Below are 21,186 nucleotides of genomic sequence, written 5' to 3' on the forward strand. Positions count from 1 at the left end.
TTTTCAAAACCTATGTAAAGTCTAATTGTGCTCAAAGTAGAGAGAATTCATTAACCAAATTTTTATAGTTTTAGTTTTTTTCATTTTCTCTCTTTTCTTTCTATCTTTCGATTTACCAAAGTGGAGATAGTCAAATAGTTAACTGAATAAACGAACACAATTATATATTTAACTGAACTAAAGAGCTTGGGTAGCAAGAAGGGATTGAACATGATTGTGCAGAACGAAGAAGAGCGCAGAACCAGTTATTCTCTCCAAACAATTCACTCAATAAATAATATTCACCTAAGACAAAAGCCATAAAAATGAATATATACTAACCAAATTTAAGCCAAACTTAAACGAAACCAAATTTAAGGCACTGTGCGTGAGAGTTGTGTAATGCATGCATTTTGTCTCAGGCAATGTCACCAGTTTCATGACCATGACAACATTTGTATTTAACAGAAGCCACTCCCATTTGATGTCCACACTTATTTGGACATGGCAAGCGAGCCAGAATATCTGTGGGGTAATTAGCAAATTCCCTATGTTCACATTTTTTAGGAACACTCTTAACCTCACAATTATCATAGTAGTCCTTGAAAGCTGCATCAAAGCTCACTTCATGCTCCAATCTCTCTTTCCAAATTTCGAAGTCCATCACAGTTTTAAGCATAGGCTCACCAAGACCCAGAAGCTTGACGTGAGACCCTTTTGTAAGAATGGCCCATCCATTAGGATCTTGTTTGAGGGACAACAAATTCTTAATCTCTCTTGTTGTGGAGTCTTCCACTTCTTCACCACCCTTTTTTGTTCGTTTCCTGCTGGCAAGCATGTTGTCTATGGTGATCCAGAAGCGTGGAACGTTCTTGGGGCTCTCACTTCCCAATTTATAGGACTCAATTGTGGTTTCCGCTAGGCTGAATGTTCCACTGTTTTTCAATTTCTCCACAGCTGTGCTGAATTCTTCAACCCACTTGGTGTTGGTGCCTCCATAAATGAAGATGTAACACTCCCTGTTCATCTGAGTTACCCACACAAAAAACACAGTTAGTTTTATCTCCTGCTCATATCTAAATTATGTTAATGCCAATTTAATTGAAGAAGTAACATTGAGTCTTTTTCACAAAGAATATGGACTCAATTGAGTAAACAACCTATATAAGGACAAAATCGAGTTAGAGACAAAAATATATATAAGAACCAAATTAATAATTAAGCTGATTAGAAAATGATGATGTCAAGAAAACATGGGATTGCAAGCACAAGCCTTTGAGATTGCAGATGAAAGTATCACTAAAGGTTTCATTGATCCATGACTTGTAAGACTTTAACAGTTTAATTTGGAAGAATTCAAGAAAGAAGAAACAGTCATCAACGAATTATGCATGTACCAAATAGAAGAAGCATTAGTTTGCAGAGCTTACCAATTCCCTTATTGTTGAACTGAGGTTCTTCATTTCAGTCCAAAACCAGTTCCATTGTTGAGTAAGTCGAGTATGGTCAGAGGTTCTGAAAGGGAATCCCTCAATCCCCCATGTTGAAATAATTTGTTTTGCATCAGGGTTTTCCACTTTACCCTGAGGGCTAATGAGCAAGATAATGGGGTTACCCTTGTACTTGAATACCTCTTTGATAAGATCAATACCTGTTTGGAAATTGAATTCCTTCACCACATACCACCCAACCTCACAAATATTTTCTACCTTTTTCCTTTGCTCTTCATCCCAAACTCTCACAATGGGGATCCACAAAATACTGAAATCCTCTTTTCTGTAACCTTCTACCTCTTTAGGCCCTTCCCTCAATTTCCCATCAATTGATATCAAAAGCTGACTCTCATATTCAATGTTGTCAGTGCCCGAAATGAACAACAACACATATTTGTTCTTGAACACTCCAATTCCAACCTGTTTATAAGTCAAGCAAATAATAATGAACAATGAATTTCTTATTTTACTCACACTGATACCTTAATAATTAAACCCTTTGTTTACACTAAGTTTAATCACTCATTGTTATTTTTACTTTTAAAGAAATCATCTTTTTAGTTTCTGGACATAGCATTTTAATACCTTCAAAGACTAAAAGGAATTAAAATGGAATGGGTGAAACTAAAGAATGATTCTAATAATAAGAAGTAATGAAAAAGTTCTATAGTTATGTGGACAAAACGAATAACCAAACATTGCATATACATTGGATTAATACTATAGTATAAGAACATGGTAGCAGTGAAGATAGAACAATATTAAAGATATTTCTTTAATCGATACCTCTTTTTGGGTAAGAACATTATACACTACTGGTCTTGGATCTTGAGGATCAGTGGGGATAATAAGAGCTTCCAAATATTTTACAATGTCAGTTTCAGTGAAATTGTTTATAATATCCTTCCGCTTTGAGTAATCTTCTATTCGCCCTGCAATCAACACAAAAAACCTTTACCTCTGTCCCAACTGTAGTTCAATTTATCACCTTTACTAGTTCAGAGAATTTAAGGAAAACATGCTTCTAATGTTCATATAAAATATTTGCAAGAGCACTAAACACTTAATTAACCTATCTGTGTGTTGCACTTCTCCTGATGCTCCTTGAAATTTTTGAGAATGTAGTCCAACTTATAGTCAAATTTAGACAAGTCATATCTGTATCCCCTGAATCCAAGCATTTACAATTTCGAGTCATTACACAACATTTAAACGTACATAAAAGCAGATTTGGATCCTCTCATGTCTATAATTAAAACGACAATTTCATGTGTCGAGAATCGAGAATCTAAGTAAGAGTTTAAATTTAATGTTTGACAGAAAAAAAAAATTAATAAAAGAAGCTTACTTGTCACACAAGAAATCAATGTGGCTAGTACAAGTGACCAAGGTGATAATGGTCCAGTACGCAAGAATAGGAATCTCATGCAAAGTGTCGGTCAAAGAAGGAACATCGTTTATGTTATACTGTGCAGTAATGAGTTTCTTCCAATCAGTGATGCATTTAACTACTTGCATCACCTTCTTCACCAAAGTGTTGAAGTTATCTAGTTGCTGCATGTTTTCCACGATGCTATGAAGTCCATTCAACTCTGCCAATGATTTTCCAAGTTTGTCACGTGGAATGGGGGCAAGTTGCCAAAACTTGCCATACTCAAGAGCAAACGCCGCCAGAGCTATCACCGCTTTTGCATCCCAGGAATACTCTCTCAGCTGTTCAAGGATCAACATTGTTGTCTGATGCGCATATTGCTCTCCACGACCCGTGCAAATCATCTGCAACCAATTCTTAAGTTTCTCTCTTTTATGATTTTTATGAGTACTCGAAACTGTTACCAATTGATTCTGCGTTTACCTGGCAAGAAATTCGCTTCAAGGTAGGGAGTCGAGGGAAAGAGATTAATGGATCCTTTTCTTCTCTGACTTGTTCAATTTGTTGCCCATTCTCCTGTACATCAAATTTTCAACACTTAAAAGAGCTTACATTGGATTTAGTTTCTCCCTTTTATAGTATTTAGTCCTATTCGAGAGACACAAATATTGTTAGTAAATCACATATTGGACTTTTGCTTCATATTTCTGTCTTTTCCTCACTATGTAGTGTATCTCAACGATAGGATAACAAATGCAACCCATATCCAATGAATGAATTCAGATCTCACACATTTTTGTCTTTAAAAAACATCCAGGAATGGTGAAGAATGAAAGTGAATTTAAATTGTCTTTAACATCGATTCTCAAATAATGTGAGACTATTTAATGTACCGAAACCATCTTCCTCATCGATGGTTAAAGGAGTTTTCGTTCTCATAGCTAATAAAATGTCAGTCTTATATTGTTTAAAAGTTGAGGTTAAACACAGTATAAATATATCTTTTTCTAAATTCCAAAACATACGATATGTCAGATATAATATTTAACTCTAACAATGTTATCTAAATGAGCTTGAAGTAAGAACATACAGATCACACATTGGATACATGCTTTTCACAATCCTAACTCATTTACATTCAATGAGACTGTGATGTATATACAAGAGTGTGTGAAGTGTTGAAGTTACCTTGATCAAATCAGCAATTTCAATTGAGTGATGGATAACGTTTGAAGCAATCTTGTAAAGAGATTCAACGTCATACTTCTCAACACAGTGGTAATGAGTCATGTATATTTTCTCCAACATCTGATCGTCATTGACATCAAATGGGTTAAGCAGCAGCTTCTCTTGGTGAAGAGTGTTACTGGAAACTTGCTTAGACGACATGTTAAAGTTCTTTAGACAAATATTTGAAAGCCAACAAACAATGTGTATTTATAGAGTGAAGAAAAGCACTATAGTTTAAAATGCAAAGCCAAAATAATGATTAAGAAACTTCAGTATATATCAAGAAAGAGAGTGAATTACATGATACAAAATTTCATGTGGCTTTTGTGGCCTATAAGTTTGCTCTCATAAAGGGTGTAACTGATAATTCATTATAATTCCCCAAACTAGAGTTACTCACTTACCTACTTCGATTCAAACCTTGAAGGAAAGAATATGTGTAACAAACAGTACTATAAAGAGTGATATGTTTTCAAAAAGATAAAGGTAAAATTGCGAATAAAGGAAATAATATACTCGGAGTGCTTCTGCTATCATGTTCTGCACTTTTATATAGTATACTATCTAAAAGATTGAAAAAGATTAGTTATATAAACAAAAATATGATTGATTGTGCATTTTTAAGGGCTTAGAAATATATTAATAGTAAAACAGGTAAAATAATCATAAAGGGAGAATTTGGTTCCATTTAGGAGTACTTTTTATATGCTTTGGAACACCCTTTATTTTAGTTCAAGATTGGTTGTTGGGGACATTATTTCGAGTGACTAATTAATATAAACTACTGGAGTTTTATATTTTGCTGAGCCGTGAATTTTGCATAAAAATTAGTAAGAAAGGAGTTTTTTAATTTTTCAATGAATAAAGAGTTATTTAAGAATTTAGGAATTTTTCTGCCAAATTAATCTGCAGAAAATTTTCCTGTGAACTTTCTTGCAGGAAAGACGCCAGTTAGTTTACTGCGAATTCCGAAAACGCGGGTAATTGTTCTTATGAAATTTTTATTCGTAATTAAGTTTCCTGCTAATTTAATTTGAAAAAAAAATTCAAATGAGATTTTGTGTAATTTTAAAATTGATATACATATACATTTTTTTCTTTCAAAATATTTTCTTTTACCAAATAATTTTAACTATTTATTTTTTATTGAAATTATAAATTCCACATGAAATTTTGTATGAATTTTAATATATATATATATATATATATATATATATATATATATAACTTTTGCATTCAAAACAATTTATATTTGACTATATAATTTAAAATTTGCTTTTTATTTAAATTATAAATATTAGTTTCGTCAACGCTTGTTTGAAAACATAATTACTTTTTGGCTTAAATACCTTTTTGGTTCTCATTTTCGTAGTGTTTGTTGCAGATGGTCCTTATTTTCACAGAATGTTTAAAATGGTCCTCATTTTTACCGAATGTTTAGAATGGTCCTCATTTTCGCAATTCGTGTTTTATTTGGTCCTTTTCTGTAACGCCGTGTAAATCATTAACGGAACATTGTACAGGTGGCACGGTTTGTATTAGGGTGTGTTACGTGTATTGTACAGGTGGCTTAATTAGATATTTGGGGATAAATAAGTGAGCTAGGGTTTTGGTAGGGAATGTTTGGGCAGTTAGTGAGTTTTGACAATCTTGTTCCTCCATTCCCAATTGGTATTGCTGCAATCTTCTTCTTCCTGCAATCCCATTATATAGGTATGTTACAGTCCCTGTGATATGTGTAATGATATTTGCAGCTGGTCAGGAGAAAAGATATTTGAAGTGAGGCATATATCCATGGTTGGAGATAAGTACACAGTGAATGTGGATGCTCAACATTGCAGCTGTAGGAAATGGCTTATGACTGCTATCCCTTGCTGCCATGCTATTGCAGCAATGAATTTCATCAATGTCAATGCTGAGGACTTCATACCAATTTGTTTCAGGAGATCCACCTATGAAAAAATATATCAATCCATCATCTTTCCAGTCAATGGTGAAGTCTTATAGGAAAAAACTCCCTACCCTGACGTCCATCCACCACATAAGAGAATCTTACCAGAAAGACCCAAGAAAAAAAAGAAGGTTGGAAGAGTGGGAGTTGAGAAAGGATAACACACAAATCAACAAAGGAGGTCATAGAAAAAATGTAGCATATGCCATCAAATTGGACATAACAGGAACAATTGCCCAAATAAGCCTGTGGATGAGCAGACTGCAACACCTGCTGAGACTGCACCAGATGCCCAAACTGCTGAGAATGCACCAACTGCTGAAACTCAAACAACTCAACCACCAAGGAATGAAGTGGAGAGTCAAGCAACACCACTACCAACACCAGAAGAACCATCTCAGTAGTTTAGGATGAAATTACAGATTAGGAGGAGGCCATGATAGCAGCTACAAACGTCTTAGTTATTTTTTAGAATTTCTGATGTAGAATTCATTATTGATGTACTGCATTTTGACTTTCCTTAAACTTCGTTCAGTTTCACTTTTGCCAAACATTGATGTAGTGCATTTTGATGAGGATGAATTAATGTTATGAATTTAACTTCTTCCAGACTTATATCAATTTAATTTTTCCCAAACTTAAATCAATTTCACTTACTTCAATGCTCAGATTAAGATGTCATTTTGAACATGTTGGGACTAATATCAACATAATCAAACTAATTCATTTCTTCATTTAACAATAGTACAAAACAGATTGGACTTTAAAAGATTACACACAATAACAATACGAATAATACAATAACAACTCACGTGAACCCTATTACAAATTGCAGCCTCTTCTCAGCAACCTTCAGTGACTTCTCCAAATCATTAATCTGCCTCATTTGTGTCATGATGATGACATGCTTTTCATCAACAACACCATTTGAAAAAGTTGCAGCCTACATTATTGGAACCACCACTCTGTAAATCAATAAACCAAAAATTAAAACCAATTTATTATTAACACAAAAATAAAAATAGATTGTACCCAAAATTTTCTACCAATATTCTTTGGAGTTCTTGCCATCCTCATAGGAGCCATCTCTCTGCAACTACAAATCGGGGTTAATTCGTTTCTCGTTGAACCACCAATAGTGCACGAAATGATACAACACGATTGCCTCCAACGATTACAACCAGAGGTAAAGGAAGAAGATTGAGACCGTAACATACCTATATAATGGGATTGCAGGAAGAAGAAGATTGCAGCAATACCAATTGGGAATGGAGGAACAAAATTGCCAAAACTCACCAACTGCCCAAACATTCCCTACCAAAACCCTAGCTCACTTATTTATCCCCAAATATCTAATTAAGCCACCTGTATAGTACACGTAATACACCCTAATACAAATCGTGCCACATGTACAATGCTCCATTAATGATTTAAATGGCGTTACAGAAAAGGACCAAATAAAACACGAATTGCGAAAATGAGGACCATTTTAAACATTCTGTGAAAATGAGGACTATTCGCAACAAACACTACGAAAATGAGGACCAAAAGGTATTTAAGCCTTACTTTTTTTTAAAAATAATATATAACTATAATTAAATTCTGAGAAATAAATGTCTTGAAATTTATTATAATGATTTGTCTAAAACTTAATTATAGCCTATACTTTTTCACATACCAGCTGATTTCATAGTGATTTGATGTTTAATTTGTATTTATACTAGTTTTTTACCCGTGCAATGCACGAGATTATTTTTAATAATTATTATAAATTATTAAATTATTAAAAAAAGTTTAACAATTTATTATAAACAACTATATTGTCATATAACAAAGTTCAATGACCATAATTGATGAAGTACACAATTATATTGTCATATAACAAAGTTCAATGACCATAATTCATCAACATTATAAAATTATGCTTAATCTAATCACAACAACAACCATTAACGAATATTTCAACATTTGATTCGATGAAATCATTGTTTGCTTGAAAGACAACAATATCTCCTTCTTTTAATTCATTTTCAGAACAAAATAGCCTCCAACCTTGACCTATCTTTGTTGAACTTCGTTGTTTGTTGGATATTAGTATTTTGCAATTCACTATAGTTTTAGGCCCTATAAGAAAGACGTCTTCTACCTTCACCTCCCGAATAAAGTTGGCAAACTTTGATGGCAAATCCTACATGATTCAAACGTTTATTGTTAGTATAAGTATTTCAATTTAATTATAATAATAAGCATAAGAATAAATAAGAAGGAATATACCAAGTGACTTGCTTTACTTTGATACTTTGTCAATTTCACTGAAAATATAGATATTGTATTTTGATGAGTAATACGGTGCATAAATGTTGTCAAACTTGTTGTTGTACATCCACCTTTAAACACTGTTAGGTGAAATAAAGAATTTCCCAAATACTAAAACTGGATGTGAGAATCACTTTGAATTTGATACAAATTTCTCATATTAAACCAACCTTCAATGATCCTTGGGTTATCTGAATCCATGTTATAGGTAACTTTTATGCTCTTACCATTTACATCTACCAAGTGTCACTGTAGGCCTAATTCGTGTGCATAACCAACAACAAAGTGTCGATCAACAAATAAAAATGGCTACAAAATAATGAGGACACTAAATTATTTTCAAACAATAAAGACATTATCAATATTTTTTCCTGCAAAAACAGAAACAAAAACAAAACATATATAAGTTGTCAACATACTTATATATGAACAAAAAATATATTATATATAAACAGACGTTGATAAAAATTAAATCCAGAATTAATAATTCTTTACAAAAATAATTAGAAAAAAATGAAATAAAGTAAAAATTCTGAAGATTGAAATCTTTAGATATATATGAAAGTGCAGTACATACGTTAAATGAACGTTAGTAGATTTGATTGTGTTCCTCTGTAATACTACTACTAAAGTGGGGATCATGATGATACAATATGAATACAAAACATATCGAACCACATAGAACAGAAAATCTCAATGCATGGTATTGGATCTAAATTTGTATTTGTGTTAAAATTGAAGACATACCTTTCAAGAATGTTATAAAAGTAATTTTTATACCTTTATCAAAGATTTTCAAATATTTCTTTGTAAACCACATTTGTAGTTGTAGTGGTTACTTTTCCATCTTCATCCAGAATTAAGATTTTTAGTCCTTTCTTTAATGTCACTCTAGAAATTGCTACGTACAATTGTCCATGAGTAAAAACTGGGCGAGGAAGATAAAGTCCAATTTTAGAAAGAGTTTGACCTTGGCTTTTGTTTATTGTCATCGCAAAGCATAAGGATATTGGAAATTGCCTCCTTTAAAATTTGAACGGGATGCTGGAATCAAAAGGTGTCAAGTTCATTCTTGGTATGAATATTTTGTCACCAACATTTTTGCCAGTTATGACCGTAGCAGAGATAACATTCTTTCCCAAATCATTAACTTGCAACCTTGTACCATTGCACATACCATTTGCTTGATCAATGTTTCTTAAAAGCATAATTGGTACGCCAACTTTCAATTTAATCCTATGATTTGGAATTCCTGAACATTTAATATCATTTAGAAACTCTTGAGTAAACCACTCACCTTGAATTTCTTGATCATCATCAGATTGGCAAGGACTGTCTGAACTTAAATAAACTTGTTCTTCACCAGGAATCAAAGATAAAATGAAGTCATTTACTTGTTCAACACTATCAATTGTAGGGAAAAGTATAACACCATCATCAAAGAATCCAAGAATCATGATATTTTCAATTAGACCACCATAAACAAATTTGACTAAAGAAAGTAAAGGTGTTTCACTTTCCTGAATTAGAAGATCTGTTGGTATTGAAAGGTTGGTTTCACCACTTTCATTCAAATTCATATTTCCATCTCCAATTTTAAGAATCCAATCAGCAAATTCTTTTATATCTTTTGCACTTTCATTTGAAGCAGCAGCCTTTAACCTCATGTTTTGTGATAGCTTAAGAACTGTGCAATATTGCCACAAATCAGAATAGTTAATTGATGAGTTCACAATATCATACCTTGATTCCTTTCTTACTACTGGCAAGATTTGTCTAAAATCACCGCCCAAGACCACCACCTTTCCACCAAATGGTTTGTCAGCATTATGTTGATTCGTAGCTCTCATAATGTCTCTCAATATTCTATCAAAAGCTTGAAAGCATAACTTATTCATCATAGGAGCTTCATCCCATATTATAAGTTTTGCTTCCATCAATAGTTTAGCACGAAGACTTCCTTGATTGATGTTATAGGTTGATTCATCATTGATTGTTAATGGTATGCAAAAAGTAGAATGAACAGTTTTTCCTCCAGGAAGCAATAAAGATGCAATGCCACTTGAAGCTACATTAAGGGCAATCATTCCCTTTGCTCTAATAGCAGCTGACAAAAGTTTCCAGATATATGTTTTACCAGTACCACCATAACCATATAAGAAAAAGAAATTCCCTACCTCTGAATTCACTGTTGTCATAATTTTGTTATAAACATGTAGTTGCTCATTAGTGACAGACTGCAATAGAGATTGATGTAGCTTTTCCATTTGTTCTTTATCATAATTCATTTCATCAACAATGAACCTGTTTTGAAATTTGAATGAATTTGAAAGATCAGGTTGAGGAAGGCAACTATAATCTGTTAAAGCTCGCCCATTTGAATTTAAAAGTTCTTGTACTTCTAGTAGACAAAGATTGTGTAAATCATGCTCTTGAATTTGAAAATCTACAAAATAGAACATGTAAGTAATACATAATTATGGAAAAAATAGTGTAGATTAATTCAATTTAGTACCTGGTATGTTCAAGTCTTTTCTTTTTTGATATAGGATACCATCTGCAAGTAAAGTCCAAGTTGAATCCCAAACAACATTTGGCTTAGACATTGTATTCATGATTAACAAAGCAACAAATAACCTTCTAAGATGATTTCCAGATGCAAGATGGCTAGCCTCTTTAATGGCATCAATGAATTCTTTGTCATCTGCCAATAATCTTAATTCTTGGCAAGCCTCTTGGTATGTGGAGAATGTTTTACCATTAATTGTCTTTATACTATCATGATCAATACAACCTTTTTGTTTTGTTAGTAAGATTCTCATGTAGTAGCATTCACTTGATCCTGGAGGAACATATGATAGTCGACAAATACTATAACCTTGCTTTCTTGGTTTCCATTGTTTTTGTTGAGACATCCAAACAAACTTTGTTGGAAATTCAGCATAGGTCAAGTTTCTGCCTTCCTCAAATTTTTTGTTAGCTTCAAACCAAGCTAGGAACATGGTGTTCATATTCTCATTCCTATTCAATACATCATCAATTTGATCATCATCTTTAAACAAAACTGGTTGTTGATCTTGTAAGTGAAAAGTTAAACGTTGAACAGCTGGCCATCTATGATGGATATCAAAGCCATAAATTTGCCAAACTGCTTCACATGCAGATAAATATCTACAATCATAGTATCTTTTTATCTCATCAACAACACGCATCTCTGTAGATTCATTCTCTTTGTCTGTAATTTTAATTGTTGCTCTATTAGGACCTTTGTTGACATATTTGAACAAATACTTGATTGAGTTGGATTTGTTGCAATATTCTGTATTAACATAAGCTTGATAACGCATTAAGAGAAGAGGACTATACGGCACCACATTTGCATTACCTAATTTATGTCCATTTTTCAACACAAATAAACCATCATTTCTACGTCTATATACAGGATATCCATCTTCATCAATTGTAGTTGAATGTCTAAATTTTTTAGGAAAAAATTTAGAACACCGACCTTCTTTCATACATGGCGAGTTGAATCTAACGGCTCCGCAAGGACCATGTATCATATATGTTTGAACAACCTTTGAAAGTTTAGGATAAAGATCTGGATGAGGAAGTTCAGCATAGATGACTTGATCTATATGCTTTGCATTTTCTAACTTGTTTGAGTCACTCAATCATAGTAATATATGAGCATGTGGCAGACCTCTCTTCTAAAATTCAACTGTATACATACCTAAATTTGGAACATAATTATTAGAGAAAACAATTGCCAGTAAGAAAAATAAATTAAGAAAAGTAGAATGGTATACCTGCATTGACTTTGCCAAAGAAATCATTCTTCTTGAAATCTATCATCATTTGGTCTAATTTCATTTTAAAAACTCTGCAAACAATGTCTGGCCTATCTGAAGCAGTTAATCCTCTTGATTTGACAAAATCAAGAATTTCAGGCCAATTTACATTACATGTGATTATTATAAACAAATCTGGATAGCCATACTTCTTACAAATTGCCATAGCATCTTGGCAATTATTGAACATGTATCTCATACCACATGTAAATGAAGTTGGAAGAACAATACGCTTACCAATGGAAGAAGGATCAGTTTAACCTTTGTTAACAACTTCTTGTAACCCATTTAGAATATCTGAACGAATAAGTTTTTGATTATTTCGTATAAAAGACAACCTTTGGGCTTCAATCATAGTGTATGTATCCACTAAAAACTGTTGAAACAATCTACGTGAATTTACAACATTACCAAATTCAACCTTTCTATCTTGTATTCTGAAAGCAATGAATTCTCGTAAAGAAATGCGAATTCTCTTTCTACTTTGTCCATATTTTTGACAATCTCTAATTGGAATATCCTCTTGATAACCATCATCTCTATATGGGAAAATCAAAGGATATTGAAGAGGAATGAAACATGTGTGTGTTTCATGTAGTCTTGTTAACTGACCAGAAACTTTCTTGACAATGATGTCCCTTCCTACATCTAAGGTGCTCAAATCACCAACAATCAATGCTGCCACTTCATCTACTACTGGTGTATTGTATACTCTAGGATCCTTAAAGCGATGTCTAAATAACCTCAATCCAAAATCTGATTGTTCATCATCATGTATAAAATCTCTTACTCTTCTGAATGTTTGAGCAAGTACATTGTGTTTGTCAATCATTTTCTTCAACTCTTCGATCAATGATTCATCAAATATGGATTGCTGACTATCAGACCTGTAAAATTAAAAATTAGACAATTATATGCGCAATGATGGCTAAAACATAAATAAACTATTTACACATACCCAAAGTGACTAACTCTGTTGGTTGTTTCATTTTCTGTGTCATAAATATATAGTTGTGCAAATTTTGGATTTGATCCTTTTTCAGGCAATAAACTTCCAATGCGATGGTAATTTTGACCACTAAGAATAAATTGAGGAGGACCCGATCCATCGTTGATTGAGGAATGGATCTTAACACCAATGGATGTAAATGAGAACATGTTGTAACTTCTTATGTAATGTAAGAAATGCTGGCTTGTACTGTCTTCACCTTTGAACAACTTTTGAAGCAATTGTGGAGGTTTCTTCAACAATGGAAGTTGTACTTTTCCCTTTTGACAACAAAGAGAGAAATCAACTTGTTTTAATCTTTTGCATTTATCAGATCTTTCTTCGTACCACAATTGAGCTTGACAATAGGGACACTCAAGTGAACACTCCCCAACATCAACATTTCCTAAGTACATAAAAAACATATATGTCATTACTTAAATAACATTTATATTTATATCTATATAGTAATATAAAAACACTAAAAAGTATTGCTCCACCTTGAATTTCAGCTTTTGAATACAAATTAGAGGAGAAATGTCCAATTATGTTATCTGAAAGAAAAGGAAAAACCAATTTTACATAAAGAAACAGTAAGTATTTATTATTTAAAATGAACCATTATTGATTACCATTATTTTCATCTTCGTCAGAATTATTGTCAAAATCCAATATCTTCGAAATAAATCTAATAGCCTGCTCCCGAGAAGGCTGACAGAATTGTACACCTTGAACATAGATTGAAATGAATATTAGCAACCTGAATTTGTAACAATTAAAGAAAAGTAATAAAATGAATTTTGTTTATATTAGAAATTACCATGACTTTGGTTTTGTTGAACATAAAAAGGATTAACAACTTCAGAAAAGGCAGAACAATTTAGTGAAGCATGACTGGAGCTGCTACCCACAATTTCTTTAGGTAACAATTCTTGTGTATTAAACATATTGGTTTTGCTTCTTCCAATATGACAATCAAATTGAACAATACCTGCAAGTACATCCATAAATTAATGAACTGAATTCTAAATTTATAAAAACAATAAATATTATTGATATATATGATTTTGTAATTCTATTCTTAATTTAATTTATCAATAAAATATAATTATACATTTGAATAACTAAAATAACTTAAATTTGACTTTGAAAAACTAAAATTAATAAAAAGACTAAAATATATTAAAGCACTGTGTTTGTACTTTTTCTATTAAGAGAAAAGCATTAAAAAATTAATATATTTTTTATTTGTACCTGTGTTGTTATTGTTGCTGTTGTGCAAAATTGGAGCATTGGTAGATCCAATAAAGGTAGAACCATGAAATTCTAATAAGAGAGATAGTAATAGTAAAATTTAGTATGAAAGGAATTGAAATCAAGATAAGATAATAATAGATATATAAAGAATTAGTAATTAAACATTTTTATCACCAATGGTATTACTTTTTTCTGCCAACTTCTGATTTATAATAAGTTTCCTTCTTCTTCGTGCAACTTCCCATTATTTTGGTCAAGTTCTGCAAAATGCAGTTAAACAAATGATTATGAAATGCATTTAAAGATGAAACAAATTGATTATGAAATGATGTCATCTAATATCCATGTGTGTTAATTGTATAATATGCATTAAAGATGAATAATGAGACTAATAAGTCTGTAGTGCTAGCATTTGTACTGAATTTGAATGAAAATTAAATTAAATAACAAACTTACCACAATATGTCAACTCAGAAAGTGGCTTTCTATTTGTAGATTGAATTCTTTTATTCTGCACGTGTGTATCTTCATTAAGAGATAAGTAGGTTTTGATAGATGCATCTGGGGTAACATTTCTTTCCATACTGGTAGAATTGTTATAAAGTCAAATGAGAAAAGAATAGATGTAAACTATGCAACACAAATAATAAACATATAGAAAACTATCACACTGAAAGTTTTTACAAAATCCATATTTGTGTTAGTGCATTGAGTAAATTGATTTTGGTGCCTTTTTGATATCAATATTTGTGAAGGAAATGAAAAACAGATTGACAATAATGAATGCAGTAATAAATTTGTTGGATGAAATTTATAGTGAATGAAAAAAATGATTACCACAATTTCTTAACTGAGAAATAGGTGTAGTATTTGGAAAAGGAAATGCTTCACTTGGACTGGATTTGTCCTCATTTGTTACTGCAATCAAAAGAACAAAAAAAAAAAATAACATACATGAAGTAAGATTAGTATTTACATCTTTGTTTTTACGTATGAGTGTAGATTTAATTGAATTGGATGAGAAATGAATGAAATGAGATAGAAAAAATGAAGAAACTTAAAAATGCAATGTGAGAAACATAAATTTATTTAACTTTTGGACTTCATCAAGGTATTGGAAAAATTTTGTGAGACAATGTTCTTCCTTTTTCTTTTTCCATTTGTTGAATCCATTTTGTTGCGATAATGTTCAAAGTGTGTAGAAGTTATGCATTGTATTGTTGTATTATGGTGTTTTACAAATTCAGAACATGTTGGAAATAAAATAAGATTAAGATTTAAAATTAATAATAGAAAAGTAATAACAAAACCAATTAACAATGCACTGTGAAGAAAGTATAGCAGAAAGCAAGAAAAAAGCTATTAATAGATGTAGGCACATTTTTAGTTTTCCACACACATTCTTCCTGATTCAGGTACTGTTAGTACAAACTTTTGACAAAAAAGAACAAACATTTCATTGATATGGAAATATCAGAACTGAACATATAACTCAATATTTGGAAAAGCACACCTTTTAAAAAAGATTTGATCTGCAATGTCCAAATTGATGATTTGCAGACAATGCAAAGCCTCATTTCAGAATGTGCATCTGTGCTATATGTCCTTTTTTGGCAAGCACAAAAGTACTATGGTTTGTAATAGTCAACCCTTAAAGTAGACATTTGTTTCTACATTGAGTGTAACATGCAACTACTAAAGAAAGGGCAAAACAAAATAATTTTATTGTTTTGAATTTTAGAAATGAAAATAAATTCTAAGAAATTAAATTTAAATTAAAAAACTTCTAAAAGAGTTCAAACTGAAATGGGTTTTAATGTTTTCATGGTTACTATATTATTCGAATAAGTTAAAGATTACTAAAAGACAATTAAAATAAATTTTGCAACAAATATTAAAATAATTTTTGTAAAGAAATTAATAAAATTTTATGCAAATTATATTCAATTAGTATGTCCAAATATTAGTACTGTAAATTATAAAATTGACTTGTTTATTATTACTTCTAACCTTTTTTTAAGAAAATCAATCAAATATTTTAACATATTTGAATTCTCATCATAATCATTTTCAATTATTTTTATTATCCGAATTGAAAAATTATTTTAGAAAATCATTATTTAAATAAATTTTGTATTAGGAAAATAATTAAAATATAAAACTTGACGATAATTAAATTAGGTAAAATACTTATAGATATGGCTTCTAATTATTAGAAGTAACAAAAAAAGATGCTAAAACTATTACAAACAAAATAAAAGTAAAATACTTTGAAAGTTCTTCAAAAAACCATACATAATATAAAAAGTAAACTAAAAAAAAGTGCAATATTAAAAACTGCATTCTTTGTGGACATAGACTTTGATCTTCTTCTTTTTCATTTCTTTGTCAGCTAGAAACACAAGAATATCTCCTTCTTCCAAACGATTGAATATGCAGAAGTCCTTTCATCCCTTCCCAATCTTACTTGACTTCTTAGGTGTATTACGGAGCAGAAGCTTACATTGAACAATGAAAGTGTTGTGACGTCCCTGCAATTCTAACCTCCTCAATCTATGTTTACGAACGTAATCTGCAAAGTCAGATTGTAGGTCCTGAATTGAACAAAAATAACAAATATAGGGACTAAATTAAATTTAGAACATTGACTTTGACACATGGCACACTACTGGGTTGACACGTGGACATTTAAAAAAAATTTAATTTTTTTTAAAAAATTCAAAAAAATCACGAAGTGACACGTGGCACACTCCTGGGTTGACACGTGTACATTTACAAAAAATTAAAACAATTTTAAAAAAATTCAAAAAAAATTCAAAAAAATTCAAAAAGAAGTAAAAAAAATTGAAAAAAACCACGAAGTGACAAGTGGCAGTCACTGTTCATGGCCGTTAATGATTTAAACGATGTTAGTAAAAAAGGACCCAATTGAACAAAATTAACAAAAATTGGGACCTATTTGAACACAAAACCAAAATTAGGACTTATTTGAAAAAACTTTACGAAAATTGGGACCAAAAAGGTATTTTAACCTAATAAAATCATATTCTGAAGATTAATAATATTACCTAGGTGTAACCTTAATGACATGCTTGTTACACTTTTCACAAAAAACATTTTGGAATCAGGATATACTGCTTTGTTGCAGATACATGCTGTATACCACCAATCATCATGATCTAGCACATGTTTGATAGTAGCCTTTACTACAAAAGTACTTTCCTGTAAAATAAATAATGAAACAATATGAAAAAAAAATAAACGGTAATTAAATAAAAATATTTATGTGCAACATAGAGACAAATATTTGAACCTGTTTAAAATCTTTGAGACCTTCAATTGAACTCCTAGGATTAGGGATGTCAACGGGGCGGGTAGGGTACGGGTAGTAGCTCCCCCGTACCCTACCCGCTAGATAAATATTTGCCCCGTACCCGTACCCATATCCGTCGGGTATCCGTTATGCGAGTACCCGTCTATTTTTTTCATATCCGCAGGTATCCACGGGTATCCGCGGGTATTTACAAAAATATTAAAAAAAAAATAATTAGTGCTTAGATCAACAAGTCTCCTTTCTCCGATTGATTCTTGAAAAACAAACAAATAAAAAATCGCTACCAATTTATATTGTAGTTTATTTTTGAATAAAATATTAAAGAAATTACTAATTTCATCAATGTCCACCTCTTGCAACATTGTATAAAGTTTCATTTTGTCCAATTTTAATCTAGAAGAGCCTTGAAACATAAGAAGTTCAGTAAAAATTTCTTACAATCACTTAATTAAAATATCTAAGTAAAAGTGTTAATTTCATTACCTTCCATGTTGGTCCATAACCAGTCTTAGAGACACATCAATACCTCCACAGTATATGGAAGTAATTTACTTATTTGTGGGGTAAGAATCTGACCACCATTATTGGATGAAGACTCATAATGTTGTTTACTAATATATATATATATATATATATATATATATATATATATATATATATATATATATATATAAGGTAAAGTTTAACGGATACGGGTATCCACGGGTACGGATACTATGATACCCGTACCCGCCCCGTTAACATGCGGGTATCAAAAATACCCATACCCGCGGGTAGCGGGTATCCATTTTTAATATCCATTTCCTACCCGTTGCGGGTTTTATCCGCGGATACCCGCGGGTACGGATTTTTTTGACATCCCTACCTAGGATGCAACTTAATGAAATCATCTTCTAAGCTAACTTTAGAAGAAGCACAAAGTTGGGTAAGAGGTTGAGAAAGAGATTTAGTACTATCCCACATCATACGTTAAAAAAATGTTATATTACAAAGATATATATATCTATCTATAAACAAAGATATATCTTATGTATATATACTTACATTTTTTTCAACTTGGTTGCATCTTCACCATCACAGTTAAAAATTATCTTGGTTCAGTTCATACAATTTTGAATAGAAACTTTATCTACAAAAGACAACATGTCAAAAACAATTTTAAAAATTAATACAAATGTAATAATCAATCAAAGTTAGTTACCTTGGAAGGTCTTCACTTTGCAATAATGTAAAGCAATGACAACATGTTGATCCTCTCCAGAGGCCAGAAATGCATTTAACATATCAACATATTGACCAAATAAAGTACACTCCAGTCGCAAACTATTGAATGTTAAAAATCACATAAAAAGAGAAGCAAATGAAATACATAAAAAAAATAAAAAACACTAAAGAAGAAAAACAGATGAAATCCGCTTACCCATCAGCTTCAATAAGGATGACATTCATTTTGGTTTTCTTACCAGCTTTCTCTAGCTCCCTTTCTATTCCAACACCAGTAAACATTCCAATGACATCTACAAAAAAGGAAAAAGAAAGAAAAAAAAATTAACAAAAATTTATACGAAAAAAGAAAGAAAAATAACAAAAATATACTTACTAACTAAGTAATCTGTGTCAAAACCAGCAGCTATGATTGTTGAAAAAGGGGTGTATGAAGTTGAAGTTTTCGGAACTAAGGTACTTTCAACCATATTGACCTTGGTTCCAAATTGGAAGTTGATCTTATAAGCGTGATTTGTAGTTCTATAAGAACCACCATTACATGAAACACTAAAAGATTGAATGGTGTAAACCTTATCTTCTTTGATTTCAGACTGGAATTTGTATATCAATGTGTGTCTAACAGATGCATGGATTAGGACACCCTGCAAAAATAGTTTCATAAATGAAAGAATAAAAGCATATTTAAACTTATGGGTAAAAATAAAAAATTTAGGAAAAGTAAAAAAATAAAAGGCATTTATAGTTTTAGGAAGGTACCTCTTTGTCTTGAAGAACAATTTCCATGGAAAATGGAGTTTTTCCTTTTGTGTAATCTTCAACAAACCATAACCTTACAACTCTTGCAACGATATTCCAACTTTCCTTCTCAGGGTTGAGTTCTTGTAAGGAGTGAGTGTGTTTTTGGATAACAGACATGGTGTAAGGAATGAGGGAAACGAGGGAAATTAGAGTATAGTAAGGAATGAAGAAAGGTCTGTAGACATGTATTTGTACAAAACAAAAACACATAATAAAAAAATATTGGAAGATCATAAATAAAAAACAACACCATACGCATGCTCTGGTTTTCATTTCAAAAATTTAGAAACAATCGGGAAAAGCAGAAGCATATTTTGACATGAGTAAAGATATTTACTAAAACAATACGCATACTGTGGTTTTGGTTAACCAAATGGAGTAAAAATTGGGAAAAGTGACTGACAAAAATACGAAGACCACAGAAAAAACAAAAGTTGTTTTTCACATGGCTCAATGTTGTGTAAGAAGAGGAAATATGGCAGAGAGTAGTAGAAAAAGACAACATAAAGTCACTTTAAATGTTGGAAAAGGTTGACAAATAAACGAAAATAGGAAATAAAGATCTGATTTCAAATAAAGATGTAGTTTGAACATTTGAAAATTTAAAACACAAAGAAGAAAAAGGAAAGAAGTAAAGTAATGCAAACAGTAACATAAATGTTGTAACATAGATGAAAAAGGAAAGAATTGACTTGATGTATGCATATCAAAAGACATAAGAATTAAGTAAACCTGAAATGTTGGGGTTTCTTGAAAGTTGAGGTACAATTAGATCAAATTTCAGCAACCATTAAGAATAAAAGGTCAAATTACATCTTGCTAATATTAAGAAGCAACTTTCTCAGGTAATAGAAACCAATAAAACATGAAATAGGCCACAAAAAAATAATTTTCAAATGGTAGTATAGAAGATCTTTGAATCAACAATACAAAAAAAAAATAAATACAACATATTAAAGGTATTCCATTATATCAATATTCTTGACTTACATTTAAAAGTTGGTTACCATTAGCAACTACTCCTTGGTCTCTTCTTACTTCAATGCCATATTCATAACTAATCAACAACAAATTTGCTTATGACTTAAGATGGCAACAGTTTCTGCATTTAAACAAAATTATACCTGAAACCTTAACGTCTCTTGAAAGTTAAGGTGAATGGAAAGTAAGAGAAAATATAAAAATAACATAAGAATGAAATAAACCTCAAATGTTGGGGTTTCTTGAAAGTTGAGGGACAATAAGATCAAGCTTCAACAGACATTAAGAATAAAAGCTCAAATTACGTACGAGATGGAGAAAATTGAATTCATCAGACATCAGAAAATCAATAACAATGGAAGACATGTTTAATCAAAACATATGAATTAAACAATACAAAATATTAAAG

At 31.4% G+C, this 21,186-nt stretch overlaps 1 protein-coding gene and 1 pseudogene across 1 annotated transcript; both read right to left on the bottom strand.

The window, feature by feature from the left end:
* Positions 1–221: 221 nt before the first annotated feature.
* On the bottom strand, positions 222–4,247 carry LOC114187071 (protein SIEVE ELEMENT OCCLUSION B-like). Its single transcript, XM_028075195.1, has 7 exons — positions 4,033–4,247; positions 3,328–3,420; positions 2,821–3,248; positions 2,545–2,639; positions 2,259–2,404; positions 1,410–1,892; positions 222–1,006 (listed from the first exon to the last, which is right to left on the bottom strand). Exons 1-7 carry the CDS (start codon positions 4,231–4,233, stop codon positions 398–400), a joined length of 2,055 nt encoding a protein of 684 aa, XP_027930996.1. The 5' UTR covers positions 4,234–4,247; the 3' UTR covers positions 222–397.
* A 4,879-nt stretch (positions 4,248–9,126) lies between these two features.
* LOC114188417 lies at positions 9,127–19,913 on the bottom strand (annotated as a pseudogene).
* Positions 19,914–21,186: the final 1,273 nt, after the last annotated feature.

This window comes from Vigna unguiculata, chromosome 6 (genome assembly GCF_004118075.2).
Source record: "Vigna unguiculata cultivar IT97K-499-35 chromosome 6, ASM411807v1, whole genome shotgun sequence".
Classification (NCBI taxonomy): Eukaryota; Viridiplantae; Streptophyta; class Magnoliopsida; order Fabales; family Fabaceae; genus Vigna; species Vigna unguiculata.